Source organism: Sprattus sprattus, assembly GCF_963457725.1.
Source record: "Sprattus sprattus genome assembly, chromosome: 4".
NCBI lineage: Eukaryota > Metazoa > Chordata > Actinopteri > Clupeiformes > Clupeidae > Sprattus > Sprattus sprattus.
The window spans coordinates 30,810,359-30,837,851 of record NC_137923.1 but is presented as its reverse complement, the minus strand read 5'-3'; the positions used below and the strand labels follow the sequence as shown (position 1 = coordinate 30,837,851).

The 27,493-nt window shown below is 42.9% G+C and overlaps 1 protein-coding gene across 3 annotated transcripts; it reads right to left on the bottom strand.

Annotated features, from left to right (window-relative positions):
- Positions 1-26,648, bottom strand: prkag2b (protein kinase, AMP-activated, gamma 2 non-catalytic subunit b). Of its 3 annotated transcripts, XM_080837037.1 has the most exons (16): positions 26,470-26,648; positions 24,297-24,368; positions 19,602-19,872; positions 9,536-9,720; positions 6,897-6,942; positions 5,996-6,105; positions 5,289-5,370; positions 5,042-5,100; positions 4,907-4,952; positions 4,740-4,794; positions 4,093-4,219; positions 3,690-3,855; positions 3,515-3,552; positions 3,202-3,348; positions 3,018-3,111; positions 1-1,380 (listed from the first exon to the last, which is right to left on the bottom strand). In XM_080837037.1, exons 1-16 carry the CDS (start codon positions 26,554-26,556, stop codon positions 1,349-1,351), a joined length of 1,617 nt encoding a protein of 538 aa, XP_080693163.1. In that variant the 5' UTR covers positions 26,557-26,648; the 3' UTR covers positions 1-1,348. The 3 variants fall into 3 exon arrangements, 2 of the variants coding, with proteins under 2 accessions (XP_080693163.1, XP_080693162.1); XR_013968618.1 differs by lacking the exons at positions 19,602-19,872; positions 24,297-24,368; positions 26,470-26,648 and adding an exon at positions 14,233-15,204 and having other exon boundaries at positions 2,856-3,111; XM_080837036.1 differs by lacking the exons at positions 19,602-19,872; positions 24,297-24,368; positions 26,470-26,648 and adding an exon at positions 14,233-15,204.
- Between the last annotated feature and the right edge of the window lie 845 nt (positions 26,649-27,493).

Genomic DNA, 27,493 nt, shown 5'->3' with positions numbered 1-27,493 from the left:
GACAATTAAACATTTTATTTACATATAATACATTTCCTTTTTTGATCCTTTATACTGTTTAACTCTTGGGAAAGAAAATAAATCTGACATGGTATGCCACATAACAATATTTACAGATGAAAACAGAAAGCCCTCACTCCTCTGCCAAGAGGTCATATTTACAGTGTGTCTTGCCCCTTCACACCCTACAGGCAGGAGCTGGAGTTGCATCACTGGCCATCATTACCATCGTTGTAGTGCGTGGGGCAGGACAACAAACCATTAAAGGTTAATAGTGTTATTCCAGCAATAGTGAATGCACACAGTAGCCACACACAAACACACACACACACACACTCGCATGACGGTAACTATCCAAAAATAAAACTTAAAAGTAATCTTTCAAAAGCATACGTCTCTTAAAAAAAAAATGTGCACATTCCAAGAACGTAAAAACAAAAAAACAACACAAAAACACATTGACACAATTCACACAAGCCTCCTCTTCACTGTAGAAGCCACACTGATCCAAGGCACAAAATGTAATGGACACGGACAAGATGGCACAGACACAACTGGACTATTGGAGGTAAAAAAGGACTTCCAGGTGAAGAATGTGTCCGTTAACAATGACTGCAGTCTCTGGCCTCCACATTAGATGGTTTGGGAGTTTTAAAGCCATGGGACCATCAAAGCAAAGAGACACAGAGAGATCAAAGAGTGCTTGCCATTCTGCCTGCTGAACATTGGTTCAAACATCTCAGCGGTTCAGAAACCATGTAGTTACATGCCACTGGGGTGAAGTCAACCTCATTCGGCCAAAATGATTTCTGCAGTGTCTTCACCATTGGACATATTCATGTAGAGTCAACTGTAAAATATTATGTGTTTGGTTTTGTTCAAATGTTTTAATAAAGCATGCATTCCAAGCCAGTTTTGTAAAAGTATGTTGCAGCATAAAGTCACTGGCTTCAATCGCCAGGTATAAACACGGAGCAGCATAATATATGTGCCTACAATAAACAATTACAGTAGAAGCAGGGGTTATCACCTAGCCCAGTTAGCAGTACAAAGAGACCAAAAGCAGCAACATGAGTCACATCCGTCTTTAAATCCAATCCAGGTGAGGCCTGATCTGGCTGGAGGATGAAACAGTGGGAAGTCCATCCAGCCTCCATCCTACGACACCCCCACCCAACCCCCCCCACCCCCAGTGTGGACTGAGGAGGGGCCTACTCCAGGTGTGGGTGCAGGCTTGAGGGCATCAGTCTCAGGTAGCTGCGTATCAGGGATCAACCAACCTGTCTGACTCCACCAGGCTGGGTTGCTGCTCCTGCGTTCTCCCCACGGGTTTACAGAAGCATCCATTTCACTCTGTTACACTCTCTTTTGGGTCACCGCCTATACAAAGACAAAGAGAGAAATCCTTTTTAAACAGAGCTATATTGCCGTTAATGCCGCCTTCGTGTTTACACAGAACCCAGCCTAGGGGGCATTTTGCCACCCCAGTGTGTGTTTTAATAGAGCATGCTAGCGTGCCGGGAGCAGAGGCGTGACGTTTAACGTAGTATCTAGCTTGACCTATAATGCAGCCTTCGAGACCACTTGGAACTCTGATATTTCCAACTTGGAAAATAGCACTAGAATGCCACTTGAATTGAAATATCCCCAACTTCAGGGAGGCGCGTGGTTTAATCAATTTGACATTGTTATCAATATGGCGACGAACCTGACAGACCTTAACAGAGACTCAAGGTTGAAAACCGAACTGCATCCTGTACAATATGTTAATGCTTATCATGCCAGATTTGTGCGTTTTGACAACACAGTAGTCTTGCTTCGTTTTGGTAAGCTGCTAGGCTGAGTCACATCCCTATCCCACCATGCCGGCTCTCCCTTTTACACAGACGTCAATTTTTATACCGAAGGGTGAGGCAGAATAAAGGTGCAATATTCCTGCCTTAAAAAAGGCTGTATAAAAAGCCCAAGTAAGATAGAGAAGTAATTGAAAAATGTTAATTACACAACAGTTAGGTCCTGGAGAGGCAGTCCATCCTGGCCCAAACCCACTCTGACCCTTCACCACAAGTAATCGCTCCACATTTAATGTAATTCATCCGTTGAATTGTAGGACATCAACATTCCATTTGTTCAAAGCACGAGAGCGGAATTGCAGGCAGCCTTTTTATAAAGTTTCATTTGTCAGTCATGGGGTTAGGAAATGGATCAAATGGCACTCATGGAATGCCTTTTGTCCAATCAGAATTTAATAAATTGTTCGACTGGATGTAACTGTTGTATAATGTTATGTATAATGTTGTGTAAAATGTTTTGTATAATGTTATGTATGAAGTTATGTATGAAGTTATGTATGATATTATGTATAATGTTGTGTATAATGTTGAGTATAATGTTATGTATAAAGTTTTGTATAATGTTATGTATGAAGTTATGTACTGTGTATGCCCACAAGTGTTCATCATCAGAGGAATGCTGGATGTGATGTCTTAAGGGGAAATAAGATGGATGATGTGAGTACAGAGAGTCAGGGCTTATTACAGTTCAATGCCAATACAGCACCTTTTATCAAGAAGCATGCCAATCTGAATCACACACTGATTGTATCCAAGAAGACCGGAAGCAATGGCCTCAAATGGCTATAAAATCACACCACGCAACAGAGCTTCTGCGCCATTTAAAACCTGACCTGACCTGACCATGGCCCCGCGTGCAGAGAAAAGAGATTCATGCCTGCCATCTCTCTCTACCGCTTCCTACACTGGCACAGGCCAAGGCCCTTTCATGCCACATAAATACAGACGGGCACAGAGCACAAACAGCAGGCTGGCACGGCAACTCTGCGGGCACTGCTGTACCTGAGACTGAGGGGAAGGAGTGGATGGGGCATGAGGGCTTGGAGGGTGAGGCGAATGCCAAGAGGGTGAGTCGGGAGGGTGGCAGAGCAACGTCTGAGATGTGGGGGGGCGGGGTGGGGTGGGGTGGGAGGGGCAGGGGTTAGGAGTGCTGAGCATCTATACCTGCAGGGGTGAGAACCAGAGCCTGCAGGATGTCAGAGAGAGAGATGATGCCCTCAATACAGGAGTGCTCGTCCACCACCACCAGCCGATGCACCTGTGGAGAGGGAGACAGACAAAAAGAGACACAATTCCAGTGTCCATGCATAGGTGAGGTATTGGGCTGAGTGGGTGTTCATGCTCTCACCTCTGCTTTGACAATCCTGTCCACTATGGTGTCCAGGGACTCAAGCCTGTTGCACTTCAGGACGCCCTCAAAGTACTGCCAGCGATGCCTAAGAGCCTGGGTCACCGTCACATCTAAGTTGTTATAGGTCTTCTCTGCAGCCAGGTTCTAAATACAGACAGAAAGAGAAAGGAAGAGAGAAAGAGAAAGGAAGAGAAAGGAAGAGAGAGAGAGAGAGAGAGAGAGAGAGAGAGAGAGAGAGAGAGAGATGAAGGACTATTCATGCACATACATGGAATTAATAGCAATTCAAAAGAGATAAGAAAACACTTACAATGACATCAAATTTGGAATAAATGTCGACAACCTTTCCTGTAAGAAAAAGTAAGACGCAATCAAGTTGCAACATTATAATATCAGAAAAACATCATCCATTTTAAATTGGGACCAGCTGCATCGACACAGGCTCTATAATTAAACAGATCCGTGCTGAATGCTGTCTCTCCTACCTGAATCATCCACAACAGGCAGAGCAGACACCCTCCTCTCAACAAACAGGTTGAGAGCTTTGATGATGGGTGTGTTTGGGTGGATGAAGGCGATGTTTGTGTAGGTACCAATGCCCATCTCACCCAGCGTCTGCTTCATGAAGGCAGGCTTTGACATCTCACACATCTGTGGTAGAGGAAAAATTTAAAATTCATGCCACACACAAATAGGGGAACATGTACAAAACTACAGACTGCTGTTGCCAACACCGTAGTATACAGTACATTACTATGAATCCTTTCTGAAACCGAAAAAGCAGAGTGAAATGACAACATTCAAGAGCCCCTTCTCTTTGATACAGTATATCAGGAGAACAAAAAACGAACTTCAAATATAGCCAAGGGTGAAGTGTTCCTCACTTACAAAGAGTTGCAGGAACTTCAGGACCCTCTTGTGTGTGAGGATATAGAGGGCGTTGCCTGTCACCGGGTCAATGATGGGAAGCCGATGGATTTTGTTTTTGATGAGTGAGTATACAGCATCAAACAAGCTGTCGAACACGAACACAAGTCTTTAAATGGCCTTTGCTTTGAATACAGTATACAACACAGCACAAAAGAGAGGCATATCGAGAGAGAGAGAGAGAGAGAGAGAGAGAGAGAGAGAGAGAGAGAGAGAGAGAGAGAGAGAGAGAGAGAGAGAGAGAGAGAGAGAGAGAGAGATGAATCAGTTGTATGCTGCCTTGGCATAATTCATTTTCAATTCCTTGAGAGTGTCAATATTGACCAGGACATCCACAGTTGAAGGCAAATAAATGACTGAATGAGAGAAGCTGAAGGCACACTGCAGCATATGGCCAACTCACATTGCTCCCACACAACACCAGCTCCTGCCACTGCCTTTCAGACATGACAAGCCATGCATGCAAAGCCTAGAGATTATATTGGCTTCACAACAAAAAGAATCACTGTATTCAATGCCTATTTTCAGAAATCTGGAAATTATACTGTTACTGGATTATGATACATGGATTTCACAATGCAAGTTGGACAAATGAGCATATATCCTACCTTGCATCAGGCGATATACTGACTAATGGCTTGAAAGTCTCTTGCAAGTACAGCTCTGGAAGTAAAGAACAGAACTGTTATGATCACTCATTTCCATTAAGAGCCACATCATATTATATAAAGTGTAATTATCTTAATAACAGTCATCATACACATCTTCTGTTTACCTCTCCACGTTTCTATCTGGTGCTCCTCTAATTCGTATATTTGCACCTGTGAAATAAAACACGGTGAGGGACTCTGGTATAAATCATACAATACAAACTGAACATGCAACGGATGACAGTGGAGAGTTGGATTACCAGTGGTGACTTGTAGTATCTGTGCAGAATGATAATGAAGTCTGTGATGGTCAACATCCCTGAACACAAGGACAAGGCCCAACAATGTATGACTAATGCAAATCGGCATGACAACCAAACTTCAGGACGCTTGCTATATAAATGAATATAAACTGAATAGTGGGAGCAAAGGATTATTGTATAGCTCATCATAACTAACAACAACAGGGTCTATTTTGTATGCGTGTGTAACTAAGGATGCTCTTACCAACAAAGCTCTGCCTTTTGGTCTCCCATAGTGGCGCGGCTCGGACCCCATTGGCCACCAAAGCAAAGAACGCTTTCTTCACCTGACAGGGTTTAAAACAGGATGAGAGGCAAGCACAACTCAAAACACACAGAGCACAAACCATTTATTCTTTTTTTATGAGAGCACATAATTCATGTGTGGGATTAAATACGTTGGCTTTTGGTAGAACACGTCACAGACAGAGGGAATTAATCGTTTTTTTGATTCAATTAAATTCTCCATTTTAACCGTCACAGCTTACCATTGCAGTAGGAACTGATGTGTATGGAAATCAAAGAAAGGGCACAAATGTGCTCAGGAAGGCTTTATATCCATCTGATAAAGTCTGCCTTTGGACTGTGAAAAATCTGTAGTTTACTATGTCAAAGGGTCACATTCCCCAAGGCCACAGAGGTTAATACTCACACATGATTACTGTTTAACCTGGGCAAACCCAGTTTTATCACCATATGCCACCCACTTCAAAGAGACAAACTAGCCCTCAGCCTGTACTTCCTGGGAACATTAACCAACAACAGACTAACTTTCTTGTATAGAAAGAATATCATAAACCAACCAGGAAAGCTGTAGCCTTTGTTTAGAATCATACTTTAGACTGAGGTTTGACAAGGTATCGTAAAGTGATAGAGACAAGAAGTTTCTGTGATAAAAGATGTAGCACTTACCTGTAGGGAAGTGTCAAAGACCACTAGCTTTGAGCTAGTGGGAATGATATCATAGCACTTGTGAGACTTCATGAAGTGAATGTACATATCATTCTCTGGCACCTCAGATGCTGTGGGAACAAATATTGCTTAACAAAGCACTTTTCTGCTTTGATTTAGTCTTGTCACAACACATACTGGACAAACATGGCATTTCCGTTTTACTTTGTAGAAACTCTTACAGGCATACGAAACCCAACGGTGTGTAATCACTACAGGTAATTCAACACATGTCTGCCTTACCATAGCGTCTTCACTGAAAACTACGTTCAGTGTTTAGCTAACCCTTAAATATAATTGACTTGGTCCTACTAGCCCATACTACAGTGTACTTAGATAACTGATAATAATACTACAGTGTATGTATTCAACCGCTCGTTACAGCAAGTTAAAAACCTTCACCCTAACCCAGGTAGGCTATAACATGTAACGATAACACTGTTTGGACCAATGTAGCGTATGATTCAATTAGTATTTCACCAAATAATAATCTGAGAGAGCTCATTGCTGTTCTTTGATTGGTACTAGCAGCCTGGCCTATTGAATTCTCATAAAAATAAGCTTGGGAGGCTGATATCACGTTTCTTATTGCTGGCTGAATACACCACTGTGTGCAATATCTCCAGAGCATTATATTTCCAGCCTCGCAAGTGACTGCAAATGGTTGCAATACTAAGTATCAAATTCTTTGATGTCCGCGGTATTCATTTCTGTTCGAGTCACTCAAATTCAAAAGCGTAAACACTGAACCATCAACAAACTCTGAATGTGCTGTGTATTCCACAAAAGGGCTCTTTTCTGGTAAGAAACTATTCATAAACAAGACAAGACTGCAATATCTTCACTGAACAAATATGCTCACCTTGAATTTCAAGTTTGTCCAGCATGCCTTCGAATAATCCAGAGACCTGTGAACAAGAGACGGGTTTTAGATCACTGCCGAACAAAAACTTCTTAACCTGTTGTAGATTACGGATCCCGTTCCACATTAAAGTAAAACCAAGAAAATGTAAGAAAGTAAGTTTGTCAAACAACGGAAACAGGAACATTGAAGAAACGATGGGCTTCATCCGTGCACGTTTACAGGAATGATTGAAGTTACTCTGAAGGACAAGTGAAACTCTTGTGCTCATTCATGTTTGCACTCGCCCCTTGTCCCCATGGCAGTGTTATACACACACACACACACACACACACACACACACACACACACACACACACACACACACACACACACACACACACACACACACACACACACACACACACACACACACACACACACACACACACACACACACACACACACACACACACACACACACACACACACACACACACACACACACACACACACACACACACACACAACAAACACATATTATGGCATAAATGTTATGGGAAACAAGCCAACTTCCAACCAGGTAAACTATTACGAGTCAGGCACACTTCCTTAAAGGTAAAATACACATAACACTTACGGTTGTCAGTGAGATATAACCCTTGAACCCTCGTTCTATGAACGAAAAGAGTTACCTGTGCAATTCGCTTCAAGATATACCCAACGGCAGCCAGTGGTAGGCTACAGTTCTGTGTGCTTTGAGTAAACCTCACCTTTCTAGCCCGCCCGCCTCCCCTGCCCGAGGTTCCGAAATTCAAGTCCGGTGTGTACTGCTTGTCTACAGGTCAATACAGGTTATATGTAGCCCACGACTACATATAATCATAGCTTTAGTTTCAATAAGTATTGTCTCAACTGAACATTCTTTGCTACTACATGGACGTAGTGATGAGTCACATTACTGGAGGATATAGGGATATGACAAACTCCTTAGGGCTCAGATACACATACGCGTCTTTTTTCAGGCAGAAACGCTTCAGTAACGCCTTGGCAAAGTGCGGCGGCCAAAACAGAAGCGGTGCGCTTCCCTGCCTTGCGCTGGAAAGTTGAGAATAGTTCAACTTTTAAGCGCACCTAAAAAACGCTTCAAAGACGCAACGCGTGGTGGAGAAGGGGCGCACGTTTTAAACGCGCCGTACCATAGGAATCAATGCATTTGCTCGCGTCCCGTTTTGACAAAAACGCGTATGTGTATCTGAGCCCTTACGCTGTCATAATGACGCATCTTTACCATACTAATACATTGACATAATGTGATATTTAGCACTTAATCACAAACCTATAGGCTGAACAAACAAAGCTGCAATTGTTGGTATATTTGCATGAAATATTCAGAATATTTTTTTTTGACTGTGTATATAAATAAAATAAATACATAAAATAAACAAAAAAACATACATTTTCAATAGTGTACTGGACATTTTTAACAATCTAAGTAATGACTTCGCCTCCATTCTTTTGAATTTGTGTGTAGAATGTTAAATTAATATGACGCAAGAGGGGTTGCCAGAGTAGATTAATTATGCTGGTACATCTTAATTTATGTTGCGTTGGGAGGAACAAACACCCAAGGATATCATGTTGACCTTAGCATGACTGTGTGGATACCAGCGCTGGGAATAGCCTACTGGTTCATGTTGCCACATAGAAACAAAACATCCATTTCTACAGCCGCCACAGATACTGCAGCGCAGTGACACAGTGTTTTCCCCTGCCAGGCTGCAGATGTGCAGGCCACTGGCAATCAATCTCTCTGACGGTAAACACCGAACCAGCCTTCCACATCGGTGCCACCCTCTGGATTGTAAGGTGATAAATCAGGCTGGCTTCCATTTTGATCTGCACGGGCAAGATGTGTGAAATTCCTTTGCTTGAGGTACACATCAGACCCAATCTCACAATTTTCCTGACAAGTCATAGTAAATGTTTTGGAACTGAGTGTGCATGTCATTAGCCAATAGGGATATGCAAACTCCTTACACTGTCATAATAAGGCATTTTAATTATGTTCAAACTGCCTGGTGAGAACAAGCATAGCATAGCAGCATAGCTGTGGCGTGTGCTGTGCTGCTGACGCTTCTGAAGCTCATGTTTTAGCCAGTGGAATGGAGAGTGGGGACATGAGCCCATCAGAACAGATGGCACACTGACTCAGCCGTGTTGACATGGCCTGCATCAAGCTATTCAAGCTCAGAAGAGCCTTGAGTACTATCCGGTCCAAACCGTTTTCATGCCGTGTGTAAATCTCTGTGTGGTGTGTGTTTGTGTGTGTGTGTGTGTGTGTGTGTGTGTGTGTGTGCACCATTCAAACAAATCCCTCCTGGTAAATTAGCCTGAAAATGCACTTAGTGAATAGGAGATAATGACTATACCGGATTAACCCACAGGAACACAAGGTTTTATACTCGGAAAACAGATGATTTGTTTTTGGTTAGCCCAGAAAATACTGGCTTGATTCACGAGGCATTATTTGGCATTGACTTGACCAAAACCAGAAACCAACACCCCAGAACACCACGGTCACCATCAGAGATTGCCAACAATTAAAGACTTACAACATTGTCAAACCAAAGCAAATGGCAGAGTGTCTGTAGTTTTACCTGTCGTGAGGTAGACCTGGGAGGCCTGGCGGAGACGGAGGGGAGGCTGTAGAGCGGGGTGCTCTCTGAGGGGGAGCGGGATTGAGGCTCCCCCCGCTCAGGGGTCGGGTTCTGGGCCTCCACGGAAAACGCCGGCGGGCTGGGTGTCTGGGTCGGAGTGCTGGGGGGAGAGGACATGCCCGAGGCTGTGGAGACACAGAGATGCTGCCACATTAACAACGCAGAATTACAGTTACACAGAGAGACTAGGTTTGGGAGACAGTTACACACAGAGACTAGGTTTGGGAGACAGATACACACAGAGACTAGGTTTGGGAGACAGATACACACAGAGACTAGGTTTGGGAGACAGTGATTCAAGTGAAAGTTACAGGTAGCAAAATAAGACATGTGGTGAACTATGTGTGTCCCTACTTCAGTACAATAAAGAATACAGGTTTCAGGTGTGTTTATCAAAACTGGCATAAAACAAAACTGGTCAAGCATTCATAAGAGAGGCTGATGAAGCTGTTGTATCTCTAAGACATGAAAGGAGGCCTCTACATTTGCTTTCGCCACTATTTACCAGCTGTAAGGTAGGACGGAAAATGAAGAAAAAAAACGGCCGTCTGATATGCTACCTGTTTGTTCATCCATACATAATGTGACATGAAACACACACACACACACACACACACACACACACACACACACACACACATAAAGACACACACTGCAAGACTACAGCAGCTGTATAAGTATGTCTAGCCTAGACACAACAGCTCAACCTCAGAGCCGTGTCATCATTTCCTGTTTTGACTTAGCAACTTCCAGTGGCGACTGCCTTTTCCACCTATATTTGTAACTGCCCTTGAGTCTCTGAAGTATTGTTAGTGACGTGGCTCAGCAGGACTACTAGATACCTTCAACACAAATAGAGACAGGATGAATGTGACAGAAATGGAATTCAACAGGACTCCTGTAACTCAGCAGGTTAAGGATTGCTGACAAACTCCCAAAGAACACATGTACCGTAAAATAATGCCTTATTCCTTATATTCCCTATGCAGTATAAAAGTGGCTAACCAGAGGAGTTAACGCATATGTAAATATTCACGGATGTGCGTTAATCAGTAGTTAACTCCACCAGACAATGTGAGTGTTATCAGGCTTCCCAGAGACAGCCCCAGAGCTGTCTGTTCATGTGGCTGTTTGAGAAGTGGCTGGAATCCCTGCTATCTCCTGACATTTAGCAGGCGAATGCCAGCTCTCTGCAGCCCGCTTAATTTCCGCCACGCTGGCATCTTATTTTAGCCCTGACCGCTGTCGCACGCATTCCACAGGAGCAGGTAAGACACACTGAAGCACACACAGGCACACACACACACTGAAGCACACACTGTAGCACACACAGACACACACACACACACACACACACAGGCACACACACACACACACACACACACACATTTAAGCACACTCCCAGTATTTATTTTAACACATTTAAGAACACATTAAGGCACACACACACTGAAGCACACACACACTGAAGCACACACAGGCTAGTCCACTGCTCTGTTGTACCTCACTTCCTCGCTGTGTAAGTGACTGGTTGAGAGAGAGAGAGAGAGAGAGAGAGAGAGAGAGAGAGAGAGAGAGAGGAAGAGAGAAAGAGAGAGATAGAGGAAGAAAGAGAGAGTTGTCACTGTCACACCAATGTGCTAACAACTGGTGACCGATATGGATCTGCTGCAGTCCCGACACTGCCTGCAGACACACCTTGCAGGGTTCTGATCTATAACTGCAAAATCATTTTGGCACTGACACAAAATCTATGTCAAAAGCCAATTTGACTGTGGCATCAGGGTGGAAACAAGAACACCTACTGTGGACCACAGCATGACACTAGTGTTGCAGCAGAGTCAATGAGCCAATGAGATTCTTTTTAAGATTTCATTTCATTTGTGCAAATCTATTGCTCCGGCAAGGTATTTCAATTGTAAGGGTGAAATAAAAAAATGAAAAAGTTAAGCTTCTATGTGTGTTTGTTTTTCAGACTTCTGGAAAGTATGAGTAGTATTGCCATAATCCCAAACATCAATTAACACTCAAAACGCACCAGACCTGTCAACTGATTCCACTGGCATTTCAGGAACACGTCATTATATACGCCCAGCACATGTGGCCCTGCTCTTATTTGGCTAACAGCAAATGTCATGGCAGTGCTGAATGGGGGAGGGAATACGAGGGGGTTCAGTCATCGGTGGGGGTGACAGGGGCCTTGGGGGCCAACTGAGGTTTTCTGAATTATGTCACAGTGTAATAGGAAACATGTGACAATGAGGAAGAGAGGCCGGGGGTAGGGGTGGGGGTGGGGGTGGGGGGACACCAGCTATCCCCCAGCAGTCTGATGTGTGCATGAGAGAGAAGGAGACAGTGAGCAATACCATCAATGAAAAAGACCTGTTTGAAATGGGACGTGATAGATTGATAGTAAGAGGTATGAGAGGTGAATGAGGAAAGAAAAAAGAATGAATGAGATAAAGTGAGCAATACAGTATACTGCGTTTGAAAGTGGGAAAAGAGCGCATAAGAGAGAGGAAAGGAGGAGAGGACGTATATAGACAGGGGCAGAAGGCTCAGTGATATGATCTAGAGTAAGGGGCAATGAGTACGAATGGGAGTGAGGTCAGCCTGACCCCAGGATCTTGCCCTCGGTGACGTAGGCTCGTGAAAGGCCAGCCTCACAGTCAGTATGAATAACACACAAGCCCCAGTTGGCTATTAAAAAACCTGCAGTGCTTAAATTCCACGTGATGGAGTTGTGCCTGTGTCATGTGTTGGACACCTGACAGGCAGACGCTGCAGCAGCAGGGCTTTATTGGCACCACTGTGCTAAAAGAGGGGCTCCCTGTGCCGAGAGAGGGGCTCCCTGACTGTCCCTGGCAGGGGCTGATTAGGAGTCATCAGGTCCACAAGCAAGAGGCCACTGCATACTTAACATACATACTTAACACACTTGTCTCATGCCTGCCATAGTGCAGACTACAGACCCCCCCCCCCCCACCCCAGACACACACACAATCAAGAACACAGCACACCGTATTATGTATTATAACACTATAGACTTTTACAACTAGGGTTAGGGTTAGGGTTGGTTTATTATACAAACACTGTTGCGTATTAAAGCTAAACGTATAGATCTGTATACAAATATTCATAAGCACACTGATATGTCATGCTCTGCCATAAGAAAACGGAAGCTCAGGTGGAGCGGTCACAAAAACAAAAACATAAATAAACTGAAGGTGTCAAACAAAACTTCAAGTAACTATGATCTCACTGTGCCATTATTTAGGGGGAACTGGGTCATGCTCCGGTTTGGCTGCTCATCTCCTAAATCACATGTCTATCTGAAACCAGAGCCACTGCTCTGAGTGGACTCTGCAAACACATGTGATGAGCAAAGGAGAAGAGCAGTAAAGAAATCAACACGCTGTCTGCCGACAGCTCAGTCCAATACATACAGCTAACATGCTTACCTGACAAGTTAGGACAGCATGCTACCAACAGGGCTTGGGTGCATGCAAAGCACTCCAGCTACAGGAATAGAAATTCTATTATCTCCCTCTGGAACGAAATACTGTTTTCTGATTGGCTAATGGGGTGTACATTAAGTTCGTATAGATGGACACCTTGGACGTAGTCCCAGTAGAAAAGTTAAATCGCCGTTCCATATCAATGCTCTTGAATGGTTACCATTGACAACCAACGTAACGTTTTTTTTGTGTGAAAAAACTCACTACTTTCTCTAACGGGAGCACTAGGCTTCAAATCAAGAATTCATCAGGTTTTTATGCATTTTAAGTTTCCTAAAGATGAAGGAAATTCTAAATAATAATAATAATAAAAACATTTTTGAATGTTGTAAACGGGAGATTAGCGGGATAACGGCCTTCGAGCTGTACAGTTCTACAAAGATAATGGACTTCGCGGAGCAACTCTTTCTTTGCCCCGCATCGTCCATTATCTTTGTAGAACTGTACAGCTCTTCGCCCGTTATCCCTTAAATATCACATTTGCATGAGAGTACAGAATATAGCCATGCTATTTAGTGGGGAAAGACATTAGAATGAGAGTACAGAATATAGCCATGCTATTTAGTGGGGAAATACATTAGACAGGAGGGATGCACCTGAAATGAGCAATAAACAGAAAAGACAGAAATAAAGCAATCTTGCTATGGTGCTATTTTAGCTTGAAACACAAATGAATGAAGACCAAAGTCCCTTCACATCGTCACCCAAGAGCAGTCAATAGGACCATGCTCATTCCGCCACATGTTTTAAATGCTTCTCATTCTGTCCCTCTCAAGCTGTTAGGCCAAAAGGCCTTCCCTAGAGCTGGGGAATGCTCCTGAGCAGAAGCATCGAGTACCAGGGCTAAGCACTGAATTCACCAGTAATCCACACTGTGCTCCGCTAGCCCTTGCTCAGAGTAGCTTATGTCCTACGCTACCGATAGTCACACACCTGCGTCTCACTCAGCCCACCTCAGACATTCGGCCCTTTGTGAGCATACACAAGTGGTTCTGCACTACTGTGCCCTTTTTATTGGACAACATTATCTCTTGGCTCTTCCTACTGCTCTGCAATCCAGTCAGGCCGGCTAAGGCAGGTGTGTATTGCTATGACGCGCAGGCTAGCGTGCTACTTTACCGGTCAGAGAAGGGGGCTCCGACAGGCGGCGGCCCGTAACGCGCTCCTCCTCCCTGCGCTTCTTGCTCCGCCGCAGGCTGCCGAACCTCTTCATGGCTGGACGGGGACTCTGTGCCGGGGGTGAAGATGGAGCATGCCCTTTTGGGTCAAGAGGGGACGGGACGGGATGGGACGAAGGGACACAGCAGAGCGTTCCCGGAGTGTCAGCCCAGAGGAACCCCCTCTTAACCAGGTGTTACCCCTACAGGCCTGACCTGGTGCCTGTGAGGTGCTTGAACGCTCACCGTAAAGTCTTCAAGAGCTTGGGTGGTGGCCAGAACAGAGGCTAATGGGAGAACTGTTGTTGTCCTCCCCTTACCAAAGAGTGAACATTTCCAGCTTTGCCACACAGAATTGAGATGGAGTGGATGTTTAAGGCATGTGCCTCTTGGTTGCATTCAGCCTGTTAAATATTAGTGTTTGGGGTTCAACCTGTGTTTGGGTTGAAGGCGCCTCTTCAGAAAGTGCCTGGGGATCTGTGGCTTTTAAAGTAATATGAAATGCCTTCTTGCATAAGTTCTGGGCCACAGGAGATTGCTGTGAGCCAATCTTCACTGCATACACCAAGAGCCACCCATGGAGGCCAGCAGGCTCATCAATCAGCGGTGGTGACATACCCCAGCTCCGTGGCGTCCTTGTCCCTCCGACAGATAACGGCCCAGACCGTGGCACTCGCACACTCGTCCAGCAGCACAGCAGAATGGCAAAACTGGTGGCTTGGCCGAGGAAAAGGCATGACTGCACAGAACGAAGTGATGGATCATCAGTGGAAATTCCTCATGTCGAAGCGATGCGAAGGGGCTTCTCCCATGAGCGGACACCTCACAACACTGAAGACATCTTCCCACTGTAGTGTGGCCGGGCTGTGCTTTGCTGTTGCCGGGTCCTCTCCCTCTCTCTCTCTCTGCTGCCTCTGTGATGTTGTGGTGGGAACCCCAGTGTGGCGTGTGTGGAAAATCAGGTCAGGTGCAGCTGTGTGTCTCTTTAAAATAGCCTGCATGACAGGACTGTAAAAGGACAGCGGCCAGATGGGAGAAGAAGCCTCATTGGCTTGTTCCACACGAGTCTCCGCCCTCCTCCCGCCCATTGCCAAACTCATTTGCATAAATGTATCTGTGTGTCTCTTCATTCTGCCTTCTGTTCCTCATGCGTTACACTCATTCTTCCAGACCCATATGGAAATGCCAATTCATACAATGATAAGTTAATATCAACAGATTAATATATCAACAGAATAATATTCAACGAATCACTGTAATATGGTTAATAAGCCATATGGACTACAAACAAGGCAAGGCCACTGCTTAATTCCCCACTCCTCTGTTACGATCATCGTCAGTCACCTATCATAGTTCAGTTCAGTTCAGCTCAGCCCCCCACCACCAACACAGCAGGTTCCTTTTTGTCCACTCTGAGGACAGTGACCTTTAATAGTGCTGAGACTACCTCAGCTGACAGTGGGGCACATGTGTTCCTCATGACCGTCACCCCCTTCATCAACCCCCCCCCCCCCCCCCCCCCCCCCCCCACCTCAAGCCAAAATGTGGATTCTCTCTCCTCTAACCAGACTCAGTTTCAGCAACCCACATGGGCACTTTCTTTCAGATTTGTGGTAAAGTATAAGATGGATCTCGGTTGATGTCACAGCAAGGCCATATCGTAGAAAGATTGGCCAAAGGTAGTATTAGTAAAAGTGAAAGTAAAGCATTACAAACTTTCTTCACTTGATAGAACAGGCCTAATATTTCATTCGTATAGTATATGCTCAGGAAAAACATTATGTGATTCAACTAAACTCCAAAAAGTCAAAGGCAGCTGAAGTGCTTCAAGTCTGCCCTCTAAACTTGAACATATGAATAATTAATTAGAAACAAACAACCGCAACAAAAAAATGTTGTGTGTGTAAAAGATTGTTATCAACCAACATTACTTACCATTATCAGCACACTGCAATGTGGAAATAACACACATTGCCCTCTAGTGGCCAGTGTAGCTAGTACATCTATCCATCCATCAACCAACATCAATATGTTTTAGAAAATATGACTGGAAAAGTTCCAGAGACCGCTGTCCTCTGTCTGATGGCTTTAGTAGGCTACATCTGACACAACAGACAACCACTATTCCGCTCCAGGAAAACAGTCAGTCAGTCAGTCAGGAAACACATACAAACCCCCACCACACCCATTTACAGAACCATCCGGAAACATGGCATGCGCCCAGACCCGTGGATGTAGAGCTTTGGTGAGGTTGAGGCAACCAGAGGAAACAATGTTTACCAAAAGCTTTGTTTATGAAAAATGGAATATTCCTTTAGTCAATTCCAAAAGGGTTTACCTCGTATAACTGCGTTGGAAAATGACTCATGTCTTCACAAAGTCCCTGCAATGAAAACCTCTTTTTCACTACAGCTAAAAGTACAGCAAGATAACAGAAAAAGCTATAATTAATGTGTACTGCATAACATTATGAAATCAGAACTGACTTTCAAGAAAGCTTGTTTTCCGTTAACAGTCTATTACCACTTGCAAACTTCCAACTTCCGAATCTTTCACAAAGCTTTTTTTATATGCAAGAAATAAAACCCCAAACTCCTGATGTGGTAGAATGGCAGACACACTGGCTCTTTATTCATCATAATGGAGGATAAAACAATGTTTCAGTGCTATTTGTGCTTATTCATGGGTTGTACCATAATTATAATAAAATAATAGGCACAGGAATGTTGAGTAAAGTGGACCTCCATAAATTAATATCATCGAGTAACAACTTGGCTTGAGAGACTACTGGGGAAGGCCATAAAGAGGTAAGGAAAACAGACCACTGTTGTTTTTTTTCTCTACTTTTATTACATTCTTTTGGAGAACTTGCTGAAATTTTAAACTGGATGAAAAAAGAGGCGGAAGCAAGTCTCTCAGCAATCCTCTCATTTATTTTCTCTCAGTCTCTCAGCAGTCCTCTCATTTATTTACTCTCAGTCTCTCAGCAGTCCTCTCATTTATTTCCTTCAGAAAAAAAAAATCTGCCTGGAGCCCACAGGCCAGTGGAGTGATAGTGCCAGACAGGGACGTGGACTGCCCGTTTGCCCTCCTCGTCTTAAGTGGCCCCTTCGAAGGAAATATATATGTATATATATTTTTTTATAGTTTTACAGCTGCAGAACTTTACATAGGCCTTGATAAAATAATCGCGGAATATGCGTCCAGGGGGAGGGGCGTGGCAGCGGCGGTTAGAGATCGACCCTGACAAATGAATGTGTTGCCCCTTTTTTCCAGAGCAGAGCAATGGCCCTTCAAAATTCCTGTGCACGTCCCTGGTGCTGGAGCCCACAGGCCAGTGGAGTGCTGAACACTGTACACTGCAAATGAGTTACTAATATGCTGTGATACTATACACTGCATATTAGTAACTGTTATGCTGTGATACTATACACTGCATATTAGTAACTGCTATGCTATGATACTATACACTGCATATTAGTTACTGTTATGCTGTGATACTATACACTGCATATTAGTTACTGCTATGCTATGATACTATACACTGCATATTAGTAACTGCTATGCTGTGATACTATACACTGCATATTAGTTACTGCTATGCTATGATATTATACACTGCATATTAGTAACTGCTATGCTATGATACTATACACTGCATATAAGTAACTGTTATGCTATGATACTATACACTGCATATTAGTTACTGTTATGCTGTGATACTATACACTGCATATTAGTAACTGTTATGCTATGATACTATACACTGCATATTAGTTACTGTTATGCTGTGATACTATACACTGCATATTAGTTACTGCTATGCTGTGATACTATACACTGCATATTAGTAACTGCTATGCTGTGATACTATACACTGCATATTAGTTACTGCTATGCTGTGATACTATACACTGCATATTAGTAACTGCTATGCTGTGATACTATACACTGCATATTAGTAACTGCTATGCTATGATACTATACACTGCATATTAGTAACTGTTATGCTATGATACTATACACTGCATATTAGTAACTGTTATGCTATGATACTATACACTGCATATTAGTAACTGTTATGCTGTGATACTATACACTGCATATTAGTAACTGTTATGCTATGATACTATACACTGCATATTAGTTACTGTTATGCTATGATACTATACACTGCATATGCTGTGATACTATACACTGCATATTAGTAACTGTTATGCTATGATACTATACACTGCATATTAGTAACTGCTATGCTGTGATACTATACACTGCATATTAGTAACTGCTATGCTGTGATACTATACACTGCATATTAGTAACTGTTATGCTGTGATACTATACACTGCATATTAGTAACTGCTATGCTGTGACACTATACACTGCATATTAGTTGCTGCTATGCTGTGATACTATACACTGCATATTAGTAACTGCTATGCTGTGATACTATACACTGCATATTTGTTACTGTTATGCTGTGATACTATACACTGTGATACTGCACACTGTACTGCTTGAGCTGCCACTAAAATGCATCTTAGTAGGTTTTCACAAGATACACCAAACAAATCTCTTCTGCCTGAGGAAAAATGCTCAGCATGTTTGTGTGAACATCACTGTGGACCACCGAACGTGCACCCAGTCATCTCTGGGTGTCATGACAACATCCCTGTGGACCACTGAACGTGCACCCAGTCTTCTCTGGGTGTCATGTATGTAAAACAACCTTGGAGTACATGAGGACACAAACGCACGGAGGTCCCACGTCTTATTCTTGCTGTAAAGTAAAGCAGACTTGACCTCACTGCATCCTGTCAGAGCTTTCTTGGGAGTCAGTCAGGAAACCACAACATCCTGATAAATGCACTAAAGCCTGCAATATTGTCTTGCAAACCCCTTTTCACTCACCACACAAGCATGATATGATAGTTCCGAATACACTGCCAACACATCTGAGGAAACTCAGAACAGGGGAGATTCTAAACAATAGTTGACGATCAGGTTTTAGCACCACACAGATCATACCCTAAGAGAAAATTATGTTAAATGATACAAAGTCAACAAAGAAAACTGTGTATTTGATTATGGTAGTGGTAGTGTATCTTGAGCCTATCTTGCTTCAGGCTTTCTCTTTTCAATCATAATACTCACATACATGAGACTCCACCACACCATTAACCTGCTAATCTAAGATTACAGCTGCAGTAAGTGGTCAGTCTTTATCAGGTGTGTCCCTACTGGATAGGACTGACACTGACCCTTTACTGGATAAGACTGTCCAGCCCTGGCCAATGACACTATGGGTCAGCAATGAGAGACAGCCTTTACCTTTTCTGGACCTGGAGAAGAGCTTGAGGCTGGCAGGAGCTGAGCTGCTGGAGGACGAGCGGAAGATCCCGCTGAAGCTGAGGCGACGGGCAGACTTGGGCGGCGAGTCTTGGTGGCTGGCAGCGCTGGGTGGGTAGGGGAAGATGGATTTGGGTGAGCCCGGGCTGGTGTGTGTGCGAGGGGGGGCGGACATGGGGCTTGGGGGCCGGTGGCTGGAGCCCCTCACAAAGAAGCCTTTAGTGGGGCTTCCAGAGTGATGGCTACCCTCTCCCTGAGAAGCAGAGGAAAAAGATTTAACTGTATACCCAGCTTAAGACCATTAATATGTCCACTTTAACTAAAGGTATGTACATTAACTTCCTGAACTGCTCATTGATAATTTACGCCAGAAATTAGCCTTTAAAGCAGCACAACGGAACAATAGCTATTTGCTAAAGGTATGCTAGCAGCTAAAACTAACGAAATCTCTTGAAATGTGCTGACTTTGACATTATGACAAACTTGTTACTCAACGACTGTCCTTACACTGTCAAACATCAAGTAAGTGCAACATAAGACAAAGCAAGACGGCAAATAAGCTACTTACTACACTGTAAACCTGAACAAGTTCAGAGAACTCAAAACTTTTGATGTAACCGATTAAATAAGAAAATTTGAGTACATATATTTTTTTTTTTAAGTAAACTTAACTCAAAAATTATACATCGGCTATTCTGATTTTTTGTGTTATCATTTTCATAATTTTTGAGTTCTCTGAACTCATATTATTCCAAAATCGTAAAGAATTTAGCCTCGTCAGATATATGTGTTTCTCTGGGTCTTTCTCAAACTAGTTATTACGCCCTTACAAGTTTTTGAAAGGGTATCTTCCTTACGTTCCAAGTTCTTGCGCAAGTTTTACTGTAGAGAGAACTGTCATTGGTCGACCGCCTTCCCAGTGTTGCCACTGCATTTACATTTACATCTGTGATTTAGCAGACGCTTTTATCCAAAGCGATTGACAAGGAATTTTGCATTCATAGATCATGAGCAGTTTAGAGGTTCACACTTATACCCTTGGTAAGGAGGAGTGGGGAATCGAACTAGCAACCTTCCAACCTCTGGATTACTAAACGACTCCTCTACCTTAAGTCTGCTGTGTCCGTCTCTCATCGCAAGAGCTTTGCAATGGTGTTCTCAACGACGTTGATGACGTCAGATACTAACATTTTTTGAGTTATCAGGCAATGTTAACTCAAACAAATACATTCCTATACAATTAAAACGTCTGCACTTGCTCAGAAAACTAATACATTTTAAGTTGGGTCAACTAAATACCAGGTTTTAAGTACTGAATACATAATGTTAATGAGTTAGTAGAACTGTCTGGGTTTACAGTGTAGATCGGCAGAAAGTAAACAAGTCAGGTCGGCGGGCTGCGGCAGGCAAAACTACAGAACGCAGTTATATGCCTATGGACCCTGCTATCGCAATGGCACGGACGCAATTCTCCATATTAAAAGTCATTGTAGCGCCCCAATTTTTTTTAAGCTGTTATTTTAAGGTTAAACTGCTTATCCTAACCCTAATCCTGAAGTATAATTGTTGCATATTGGGGCTTTAAGACCTTTAAGGCCTTTTACTTCAGTTTATTGTTTGTAGAGACTTTGTTCTGCTCAAATGTTCACAGGAGTAACACTGAGAGTTAAGAGCTACCCTAGACATATACAGAAACAGGATATGCAATATTTTATATTCCCAGAGGCGTTCTGTGCACTGTAAATCATGCGGTTGATTAAACATATGCAACATCAAACAAAATTAACTTATTTTGCTTCTTTTTAGGCCCTTTGTTGGCTTTTCTTTATTATGGTCAATTTCTCTCTTAATGGAAACTCGCCCTGGGAAAATGCACAAATAATCTGCACACCAACATGACAGCTGCCTGCAATACAGGCAGGAATTACAGAGATGCCTACTGGCTTGGTGCATGCTTGACCAGTATCTGAGCCTGATTTGACCCTTCGGACAGGGAGCTTTCCGAATTCTATTTGAACACTTCTGTGATATTATATTTACAGTGTGTGCTCGTACACACCACACAGATGGAAGCAAATATTAATTCCTAAAACACACAGAGGCATCAAGATGGAAGCACATATTAATTCATATAACACACAGAGGCATCAAAATGGAAGCACATATTAATTCATAACACACAGACGCATCGAGATGGAAGCACATATTAATTAATATAACACACAGAGGCATCGAGATGGAAGCACACATGAATTAATTTAAAAGGCACCCAGTGCAACTTTCGAGGCTTAAAAATAAACATTCAATTTCTAGTCTTTTTTACACGTAGTAAGTTTCAATAACTCCATACGATTACATATCGACATTCAAGGAGCAAAGATAAGACGTCGTTGTGTGGTGAGAACTGATAGAAAATCGATAACAACAACAATCGCCGCCATTTTCTTTATTTTTTGTAACCTACAATAAATAAAGCAGGATTCCAGTCAATGGAAAAATGGCCTCTCCCCACCGGCGATTGTTGTTGTTTACGATTTTCTATCAGTTCTCACCACACAACGACGTCTCATCTTTGCTCCTTGAATGTCGATATGTAATGGTATGGAGTTATTGAAACTTACTACGTGTAAAAAAGACTAGAAATCGAATGTTTATTTTTCATTGAATGTTTATATAAAGTTGCACTGGGTGCACTGGGTGCACTTTAACACACAGAGGCATCAAGCTTTCAGAGATTTCTCACATTACCTGCGGACAACACAAGGCACGGGGGATATAGCAGCCAGTACCTTTGCTGTATTTTATTTGAGCACAGACTCAGCCTCTAATATAAACAGTGCTATATGAAGTTAAAACCTGACCTGAGTGTGACATGTATTAACTCTTTTGCTATAAATCCCACAGTTGAAACGAGGGGCCAAGGATACGTTTGTGAGTGCTCAGTCATGAGAAGTCATATGAGGGATAAAAATGGACTGCTGATGCCACTGTCTTAAACAAAGCATTCAGTGGCTTCATGTAGACTACACTATTGATACACTACACCGTGATACACTTTACTATGCATACTTAGAATTCCTTTTTAAAAGGATGTGCCTTTTCCCCTGGTTTGTCTAATCTTCCTGCTATGCCTGTTAACTTCCTGCTACTGCATAACACTGGGCCTAATCTAATGCATCAGTACTGAACTGCCTAAGACAGGATCTGTCAAACGCAGAAGACACACCCTCCTTTTGTTTGCTATCAACCCTTCACTCAGGCAACAGCGTGTTTGGACAGGTTTAAAGATGTGTATGGAAACAGGTTTAAGATTTTAAAGTAAATTGGCAAGTAAATCAACATATTCTGAAAAACCTATCCGCCAGCCCGTCTTCTCAGACATTTAAGGTGTAGCCCTATGGCTCTGTCTGAACACAGGTGTACCAGGGCTAAGACTGAACACAGGTGTACCGGGGCTAAGATGAAGCATTAACACCTACTTTGTATATGTAATCATATACATTCAAATTTAGCTTCAGATGAAACATAAAAGTACGTGAATGCCAGTGTAGGGTGATCAGACAATTATTTTCAGACATTAAGCATGTGTTTCATAGAGCATCTGCCATGATGTCTAAAACACAGTGACCCAGTACAGCTCAAGGAAGCCTTAAATCAAAAGCCCCTATACCCGATACAGTACATTTACACTTACATTTATGCATTTTACAGACACTTTCAACCAGATTGACCAACAAGTGAGAAGCACAAACTAACAGCTGATCACGGCAGAAGCCAATGGAAGACAGGAAAAAGGGCAGGTCAGGTATTTAAATGAATAAGTCAAAAGAAGATCTTGAAATATATGCAGTTATATAATATTCAATGCTATGTTATTTATATAGTGCCTTTAACAATTGAAATTGTCTCCAGTCACTGCACAGAGCCCTGACCCTGAACCCCCCAGGGCAATCACCAAGGAGACGGGCCAAGGAAACACTCCCTTTTAACAGGAAGAAGCCTTGAGCAGAACCTGGGCTCAAAGGGGGGACCCATCAGCTGAGGGCCAGCCGGGTAAAGCGATACAGATCTAAATAATATCAATATTTTTTTAAACAAAGCAGAATAGCTTCTCATCTCTGATTAATTAAACAAAATCGAGAAGAAATCAATTCCGAAAAAAAAACCCACCAACCTTAAGTTAACAGTGGCCATGTCATCCATGTGTGAACTTAACCACTTTGTCCGTCTTGAGCCTGTTGCCCAACTTGAACGTTCAAACCCACTGCAACACTGTAATGTCTGCTAGAGTGTCATACGAGATCTATTTCCAAGGCCCTTGTTATAAGTCTGTGCCCCCGTCTGTTATACCACTGTATTCATTAATAGCCTCCACTAAAACAGGCCTGCCTCACCACTGGCTCCATGCAAGTATTTATGTGTGGTATGGTACTGGCCCATGATAAGGATGATGCCGGTCTGGGAATACGTCGCAGATATATAAAAAAAGGAAAGACATACACACCCTCTGCAAGTACATACAAGTACACAACAGGCAGACAGAGACATACAGACTGGCACACACTTACATACACACACACACACACACACACACACACACACACACACACACACACACACACACACACACACACAAACACACACACCAACATGTTCAAATCACCGGATGAGTATTACCTTTGCCATATCATCTTTTTCTTTCCTGTCAGTCTCCCCATCCAGCAGGTTGGAAGTGAAGGCAGAGAGGTCCTGTGGAGACGGAGAGCAATCAGCACTTCAACTTGTTCACAGAGCCTGAGAGATATCGGTTGAGTACTTCTCATAATCATAACAGAGTTAACGTTGTGAAACTGACTATTGCACACCGGAGTAAGGCACCAGAAATGCGAATATAGGAGCATTCTACAGTACCTCATCCAACTCTCTATACCTTAATGACCTGGTGTAACCTCTGGACTTTAGATCTATAGACAAGACTGATGCGGTGAACCCAGGGGACATTCCCCACCAGACTCTCTTAAGCCGGCCACATCTTAATCATTGCCACTTAAAGGCTTATAGGATACATTACCAGGACATTATTAACGCAAGGTAAGTGGCGGTTTCTACAGCAAGCAGAGATTGATGACCAGTGTTTTAAAACCAAACTGCATTCTGTAAATCACAAGGCTGCAGGAACTTCTGTTCTTACACAGTGGCCTGAGAGGAGGGCTTGATTCCGTGCTCTTGACAGCCCTAGTCAAAACAGTTGCTATCACTTACAAACACCGTGCGAGAGGACACTCATTCATTCAGACATTTCACAAATGGTAGCTGACCTTTGGCAATGATGAGAAAATCCTCTCAGCTACCCTCAGAAGACAACACAGAGTGGTAACGAGATAGCATGTGGCTACAAGAACACAATGCAGCTTCCGATCGTCATGGATACATCTGAAACCATGACATATGTAAACATTATATTTCTTGTGTAATCTTATGAAATATTCAAAGGGAGAAAACTGATGTTAATAAAATGTGTTTGTTTTTGCCAATTGTGCTCCCCCTCCCCCACCCCACCAAGACAAGGCTTCAAAGATGTGCTTAGCCATACTGAGGTTAGTCACCGGTCTCCTACATCTTCTACTTCATTGCAATGACTTAAATAAAAATGAAATAAAGCAATGTACTAATATAACAATACACTCTAAGTGGGGTCTTATTCTATTTGTTGAAACTAGGAAATCATGTGTTATATGCATTGTGGCCTAGCCTCTAGCTATATGCCTTCAGGACACAGCTCTGAGGCCATGTGAAATAGATGTATAATGAGCGTTTAGTGCCATTCCATTCCTGACGGCTACTTCACACAGATCAGCCTTTGGGGAATAGCCACACTCCAGTAGCTCGACCGACTGACGAGCTCCACAACTCACCACAGCTTGCAAAACAATGCAAACAAGAGGTGGAAATTGAATAAATATTTCTGCGGCGGTTGCCATTGGCTGCAACAGGTCGGATGAGGCATGACTCAGGGGGGCAGAGCGGCACGTTCCTCTACAGCTGTTTCCTCCACTTCCTCTTTTTTTTTTGTGCCACGGGTAAACAAGCTGAATCAGGGGGTTACAAGGTATTCGCAAAACAGTGAATCACAGATAGTTGGTGTGTGGAAGGCGAAATTCACAGATCTCATGTTCTAATTTTGAGGTTATGGACATAAGGCAATGAAACCACAACATGATGGGGGGGAAAAGGGGGAAGTGTACTCCTTGACAATGGGAGTAGCCCCTTTTGTATCCCTCAGTTCAAAGGTTCTACAGCACAGCGCGGAGGAGAGCTAAATGAGCTGTGTGTTTTGGGCATCTTGATTTTCTTGTAGTTGTAGTTCTTGAGTCTACTACCAATATACAGATCAGATATACAATTCCTTCATGGGCTTTAGGTATTTGCTACAACATTCAGGAAGTGGAGGTGAGTTTTTGAGTTTGAAGGAGGAGCTTTGATTTATTCCTGTACAACATCTGGCTAAAAAATACAGGTCTACATAAACACAACTCTTCCTGAATGCATACACTTAGGAAGGTGCCCTGGCAAAGTAGAAACGTGAATGCCTTTAGAGAAGCACAATTGACAAATATTGTCAATAAACATAGAATGAACATTGTAACATTACCCCTAACACACTAGCCATCTCTTGCCTTCTGTATTTAAATCCATATCTATGAGAAGCTAACTGCTGAGCAGACGCTACAAGTGTCTCATATGTCAACATTTATAGGGACCCCGCCCACATAGCCTTGAGCACATGCGAGTTCCCAAAGGCTGTTCAAAACACCAATTGAATCTGGAAATTTTAACATTGAGAACTTACGGGCATATTTAATCGAATGAGTCTCTTTTTCTTCGAGTTTTTCTTGGAGGAATCTTTGCTCTTGGGTTCCATGACGGTGCTTCCCATTTTAGAACATCAAAACGTGTAACTGTGAGATTATGAACATCTGTTAACAGCACCTTACAAGAAAAAAACATGAGATAAGTCTGTACCAACTAATCTTCCGACTTCCACATGGGCGCATCAATAACACAAATTTGCATCTTATCCCGGAGCGGTTTTCCTATGAATTCTGTTAGCCGAGTACATCCGCATTCATAGCATGGTGCAATTCCATTTTAACAAGGTGTGACGAGCTTATCACTTCGTGCATCCCTTCTTAACCAGTCCGGGGTAGAGTGATTCTTCAGGTCTTGCATTGTGAAGTGTGGTAACAATATTTCCTCATGAAACAACACCAAGCGACTCTGTTCTAAGACCAGGAAGTTTGGTCTGTCACCACAATACGAAACTACGCACAGACATAAATTCTTTCAAGCTGCAGGTACGGCAAGTTGCATACGACTAGGAATGTGCGCACGCAACACGCATATCTCAGACGATGGAGATGGCAATTGCAAGTCAGCTCTAGCGTGCGCGTAGCACGATACATACAGGGTGCATTTAGGGGCAGCCTGCGTCACACGGTAAGTCGCAACATTGTAAATAAAAGTTTAAACGAAATATTATGACTTCATCGCACAATATTTCAAGAAAACTCATTGGTCAAACTATAAGAATTAACATTTGATTCCTGGAATCATCATATTTGATAAAAATCGTAATGGCTTTGAATTACGTTACATTTTGACCTACGATTTTGGTAGTTATAAGAGTAAGCTATAATACTCATGTCCAAAAACTAGTAAAACACGAGGATTAGAATATCCCCCAGTCATGGCAGAAAGTGTTGTGTAGTGGTGTATACCTTGAAGTAAGTGGGTGGATGGATGGGATATGGTTGCAATCTCATATGATGTAAATGTAAATAAAACAATAAAAACAAGGGAATAACATTCTAACA

Coding starts and splice junctions, on each gene's coding strand:
- prkag2b (XM_080837037.1), bottom strand. CDS start 26,556: ATGGGAAGCACCGTCATGGAACCCAAGAGCAAAGATTCCTCCAAGAAA. Junction 4,953..5,041: donor GATACTACAAGTCACCACTG/GTAATCCAACTC, acceptor TTTATTTCACAG/GTGCAAATATACGAATTAGA. Junction 3,112..3,201: donor ACAGGATTGTCAAAGCAGAG/GTGAGAGCATGA, acceptor CCCTCTCCACAG/GTGCATCGGCTGGTGGTGGT.